This window comes from Corvus brachyrhynchos, unplaced genomic scaffold, assembly GCF_000691975.1.
Source record: "Corvus brachyrhynchos isolate BGI_N302 unplaced genomic scaffold, ASM69197v1 scaffold46, whole genome shotgun sequence".
Lineage (NCBI taxonomy): Eukaryota > Metazoa > Chordata > Aves > Passeriformes > Corvidae > Corvus > Corvus brachyrhynchos.
Genome location: NW_008238838.1, coordinates 5,792,882 through 5,798,520, shown reverse-complemented (window position 1 = coordinate 5,798,520; position 5,639 = coordinate 5,792,882). Strand labels below are relative to the sequence as shown.

The following is a 5,639-nucleotide window of genomic DNA, read 5'->3' as shown; positions in this document are numbered from 1 at the left end:
GTGTCCCCCGCCAGCCACTGCAGAGCATCTGCAAGAACCGCTGAGGCAACCCTGCTGTATCCCAGGAGAAAGTTTGTTCCTGACCCTGCACAGCCCGAGGCCACCTCCAATGAACCGTCCCCACTCTGTCCCCCCAGAGCTGCCCTTCACACCCCTCACTGCCCCGGGCCTCACTGCCCCAGGCTGTTCCCTTTCCAGGTGCCCCCTCATTCCTTCCAGCCCCAGGAGCAGGGCGGCATTGCAGGGACTGTGGCTCTGGACTCTCCCTGAGACACCCCAGCAGTCCCCCGTGACTGCACAGGACCAGGCAGAGGTCCCTGCCACCTCCCACCCCTTCTCTTGTTCTTTAACATCTGTAATCCCACCTGGCCCGAAGAAATGTTCTTGTTCTGTAACAAGAAATGTCCCTGGTTCTGGTGAATCCGTGAAGCCCCAGTGCTGGGGGGTTGCTGTCACTGCCCTCAGTCCCCTGCAGTGACGAGAATTCACCCTTCTTGTGTCCCATGGGGTCTCCTCTGTGATCCCACCGCTTCCCTCAAGTTTTTTGCCAGCAACATTCTAAGAAGTATCCTGAAAGTGCCAAGCTGAGGGTCCCCCATCCCCTTTGCCTGTGACTGCATTTGACCCCCTGAAGCTGGGTTCGGATAACTCCATGTCCTCCTCTGAGGAGCCGCTGCTCCCTGCATGGCAAAGTTGTTCAGTGCCATGGGCCAGGGATCGATTGGCTGCACCCCCCGGCAGCAGCCCAGCACTGCAGGACTGTGTCAGCAGCACAGTGGAGGTGATTTGGGTGCCCTTCCTCAGGGAGGGAGAGGTGCCATGGGGAGCTGGAAGTTTTCCGCAGCACTGACCCCACGCTGAGGTGTCCAGGGCGCAGTGTCCGGGCGGGCAGGGACAGGGACACTGCGAGAGCTCATCCCACTGGCACTGCTGCTGGGAACAGCGGTGAGCTGAGAAAGGCAGGGGGCTGGGGAGGGGGCAAGGCACAGCTGGAAGGTGGAAAGAGGTGGTGGCAGTGCCTTGGGGCAGTGTGTGGCCAGACCCTGCTCGTGTGAGGAACTGGGATGCGCCAGCACTCGGCAGCCCCGAGTGAAGGGCAGCAGGGAGAGGCACAGCAGAGGGCGGCTGTCAGAGCTTCCCTCGTGTCTCCACGGTGGGTGAACTGATGGATGTGCCTATTAACTGTGCCCCAGTTGTGTCGTGCTGCTCCGGAGCATCCCCACGGCGTTGCTGGGTTGGGAGAACAGCTGGTTACGGGTGTCCATCACCCAGCACATGCCCTGGGCTCTGCTGGAGCCTGCTGAGCCTTACCTGCCGAGAGCAGCCATCAATCCAAGCTCTCTGAGAAGCACAGGTGGAGAAGCTGACAGGGCACAGGTCCTGGAGGGCCTGCAGTGGGTGTGGAGCACCCCTGAAATCTCCCTGTGGGGAGGCTGGGGCAGCACTGGCCACACTCCCACCCCCAGCACTGCCCTGGCTCTGCGACGGCTCCCAGGGACAGAGCTGTGGACACACAGGGTGCCCTGGGCTCCCTCAGCACCCAAAGCACCCCAGCAGGACAGAGCTCCACACTGGAGCGGGCTCATCCCTCCAGGCAGAGCAGATGAGGGACCCATCCTGCCCCTCCAGGCAGCGGCACAAAAGCATCGAGGGCAAAGTCGGTGTTTTGTTGTTCTTTCGTTTGTTTGACTGTACAAAGAGCAATAAAAACATCCTGCGCTCGGCAGAGTGCTCGGCAAGGGGAAGGCGCACACCCAAGGCCCCAGCACGACCCACAGCAGCTCCTCCTGTGTGTACAGATCTGTATTTGTCTCTGCTGTGTACAGCCATGTACAGACAGATGCATTGGCAAGTTGCAATCCAAGGATAGTGCACGAAAGAAATGAAAGGCAGATGCAAGACTGGTCATGTGCAACACTCAGAGGCCTCTGTACCCCCGAGGTGCTGGCTCAGTCCCACCAGCAGCCAGGGACAGCCCGGCTCTGGCGGAAGGCGGTGCGGGAGCCCTGCGGCACGGGGCACCGCTGGCACTGTGCGGGGGTGCGGGGACAGCCCGGCCCTCCCTGGGCAGCAGGGCCCGGGGAAGGGAGCCACGCGTGGGACACGGCACATTTTTTTTTGAGGGGAGCAGGGAGGAGCCCAGGGGGGTCGAGTGGGATGGACAGGGCACGTAGGGCTGGGGTGGAAAGCGATGGGGCAGAGCAGGGAGGGCACAGCTGTCCTGCCATCCCTGGGGCCTGATGGCATTGCCGGGGTGGCACCTGCACAGGGACATGGCAAAGGTGTCCCTTCTCTCCACAGGGACACTGCAAAGGTCTCCCTTCTCCCCGGGCAGTGCTGCTCGTGGGTGACGGGACCTCCACCACCTGCCCCTGGGCAGTGTCCCCCGTGGCTCCGTGCACTGTCCCCCTCCTGGCAGCCACGGGAGAAGAAAAGCTCAGGCCCGGTGCCACAGGGGACACTGCCCTGGGTCATTCCCTGCCTGAACCCCTGGTGCTGCCCAGCACAGCTCACCTGCAGGGGAGGCAGGTGGCACACGGGGCTGGGCACGCTGGCAGTGCATTGCCGTGGCAGTTACAGGTGTGCAGTGCTCTGTGGGGAGGCTGGAGGAGGCAGTCTCAGCATGACAGGGCTGCTCCAGGGTGACAGAGCTGTCCTAACTCCGGGCCTGCTGTTGTGCCCAGTCCTTCCCAGCAAGTGCCCAAAAGCTGCTCTTCCTCTGAGCAGCTCTTTGTCTCCACCACCTCAGTCTGACAAATCAGCAGGACATTTCCCACCACAATCACCCTCCCCAAGAAGGAAACAAGCACAAAAACGTCAGCCCAGCACCTTGGGCTGAGATGCTCAGACCCAAAAACAGCCCGAGAGGCAGAAGGGTCCATCCCTTGCACACCTAGAGCCATCAATGGTTCCCAAACACCGCAAAGCTCCAAGATACCAGGTGTGCTCATGGCCTTGGCCCCTGACTTCTGAGCAGCCTGGGACAGTCCCTGAGGAGCACGAGCTTGCAAGGAGGAGACTGGAAGCCATCGGAATCCCTCGGGATGGGAACGCCAGTGCCAGTGGCCCAGGCACAGCAGGAGCACCTCGGGATGAGCTGTGACCCCCAGGGCAGACTGCTGGCCCCTGCTCGCATCTTCTACTGAGACAGAGAGCAGACAATGGGGCACGGGGCTCTCCAGAGCCCTCTGCCCCTCCTGGCACCCCCTGCTGCAGTCCTTCCCTGTCCCACCTGCCCCAGCCTGTCCCCAGCACCTCCTCACGACTCTCTGGCACTCAGAGCAGGGGACAGGCTGGTCCCAGCTCAGCCTCAGGGGCTGCAGCCCCCCCTCCCCAGCCCTGCCCAGCACAGCCAGGCTCCAGGGACCTTCCCTCTGCGCCCTGCTCCAGGCTGGGTTGGGTGTTTGGATGGAAGGAGGGATGCTCTGGGGAGACAGAAATCCTTGCTCTGGGAAGCACATCAAGAGGGTCACGCTGTACAGGGGAGAGGAGGGAGGGGCGAGCAGGGGGGCGTTACTTGGTGCCCTCGTCCGGGTTGCCTTCGCCGTCCGTCTTCCCTTCCTCCTCCGTCTTCTGGTCGTCCGTGTTGAGCCTCTGCTGCTTTTTCCGGCGCACGCATTTCACCACCATCAGCACCAGGATCACCACGGCCAAGAAGCCGCCCACAGAGGCGCCCACGATGACGGCCACTGTCGAGTCGTGCTTCGGGGGCTCTGGGGACACATGGCAGGAGCTCAGGGCACACAGTGTCCAGCGGGAATGGCTGGGAACGGGCAGGGCTCTGGGAGCAAACCCTGCACCCGTGGGTGCCCTGCAGCACAGGGGACCACTGACCTTTGGTGAGCACCTTCAGGCTGATCTTGCCGTGGCCCCGGTGCCGGTCTGGGGGGTTCAGGACGTAGCAGTTGTAGGTGCCCTCGTCCTCCAGCTGCACGTTTTTGAGGGTGAAGGACACGTCGTACTTGGCGGGGTTGCCGGTGAACTCCACGCGGTTCCCGAAGCGGTCCAGCTGCTTGTTCATGATCTTCGTGCGGAACTGCAGGAACTGGGCAGCCGTGGGGACAGCAGGTGAGGCACCCCACGGGCTCATTCCCCAGCCAGGCACCCCCTCCCTGCACACGCCGCCCTGTAAGGAACTCCGAGGAACACCCTTTGAGGTGGTCCCAGATCCCCAGTGAGACTCACCAGCTCCTCCGAGCAGTTACTGCACTCCTGGTACGTCCAGTTGAGGGAAAACTGCTTGTTCTCCACCTTGTAGCAGGAGTTGAAGGTGCAGGAGAGCTTCACAGAGGAGCCATTCAAGGCATTGATGGTGGCAGGGGCCATGACCTCCATGCCCAGTCCCGGGGGTGCTGCCAAACGCAGATGAATTAGGGGGGTGTCACAGGCAGCCGTCCTGTGAGCCCATGTCCCCATCCTGCCCTGCCTGCACAGAGCTCTCCCTCGGGCCTGGCACTGCCTTCCAGGCACATCCACGCACTCTGCATCCAGCCAGGACCGGAATTCCCCTGCCCAGCAGGAACAAGAGGAGCAGCCCCCAGCCCCGGCACCGTCCCTTGGCTGCACAGGAAAAGCATCATCCCTGCGCTGGCAGGGCTGATGAGCCTCCTGTGCCATCCCCGGTGCTGAATGCTGCTGCCTGCAGGCCAGCCCTGCTCCCGGCCGTCCCCCGGGGCTGTGCTGCTGCGGGATCGATGGCGCTGTGCGAGGCTGCAGTGTCAGCTCGGGGGCCCGGCGCCACAGCCACACGGAATTTATGGCTGCGCTCATCACATTTCATTCCCAGCAGGACACAGCTACGGCAGCGAGGGCTGGGATCTGCCAGGGCCGGCCCCAGGGGCTTCGGGGGGGGAATGCAGATGCTTTCCCCTGCCAGCAGTGCCCATGCAAGGATTCTCCAGCTGGGAACGACCAGAGCAAGATCTCAGTCGCTGCTGGGGGAGCAAGGCCAGTCCCTGCTCCCCGGCCTTGCTGAGAAACAGGGGCATTACCTGGTGCAGCTCACAGGGCAGGACTCACCTGGGGAGTGGGCAGGAATGGGGGGTCTGCCCTGCTCCCTCCTCTACTTGTTCCCTGCAGCTCCCCTCAGCAGGACCCAAACCCAGCGCCTGCATCCAGCACCTGTCCCCAGGCTGGGCGACAGGAACAGCCAAGCTGGCTGCAAACACGAGGCCAAGCCCTGAGAAGCGCAGGGACAGGGGGACAGCGAGCCCTGGGAGGGACCGACGGGTACAGGGGGGCTGTGACACCCTACAGGGCAGGGACAGTGACGCTGCCCCCAGGTGCTTTTATGATCACCTCACCTCTCCCCTTGGGCTGCTGCTCTTTGCTCTCAAACCTTCTTCCCGAGGCCAAGCTGGGTGCATGTCAGGGCTGCTCCGCTGGCCGCTCCGCTCCGCCTGCAAGCAGGGCAGGAAAGGGGCCAGGCTCTGCAGCCAGGGAGCAGAGCCCTTCCCAGCTGCAGGTACGGCTGTGGCGAGCCCCAGGTCCCGCTGCGAGGTATGAACCAGCAGCGCCCTGAAGCTCCCTGGAGGCAGAGCGGTGCCCTCGGGTACGGCCAAGCCCTGGAGACGGCTCCTTGCTGTGCTGGCAGCTGTGGGGAAAAACCCCCACCCAGCCCCAGCGCAGGGAGGGCTCCC

The 5,639-nt window shown here is 63.2% G+C and overlaps 1 protein-coding gene across 3 annotated transcripts in view; it reads right to left on the bottom strand.

Moving 5' to 3' along the window:
* Nucleotides 1-1,782: 1,782 nt before the first annotated feature.
* SCN2B (sodium voltage-gated channel beta subunit 2) overlaps nt 1,783-5,639 on the bottom strand; it is a 5,207-nt gene continuing 1,350 nt past the window's right edge. The window contains exons 2-5 of one of the 3 annotated variants that reach the window (XM_017738443.1): nt 5,304-5,399; nt 4,186-4,352; nt 3,835-4,045; nt 1,783-3,713 (exon numbers count right to left, since the gene is read on the bottom strand). In XM_017738443.1, the coding sequence (XP_017593932.1) occupies nt 3,514-3,713; nt 3,835-4,045; nt 4,186-4,335 (561 nt within the window). In that variant the 5' untranslated portion in view covers nt 4,336-4,352; nt 5,304-5,399 and the 3' untranslated portion in view covers nt 1,783-3,513. Of the gene's footprint in view, nt 3,714-3,834; nt 4,046-4,185; nt 4,353-5,303; nt 5,411-5,639 lie in introns of those variants that run through there. The other 2 variants (XM_017738444.1, XM_008636939.2) reach the window with 2 other exon arrangements.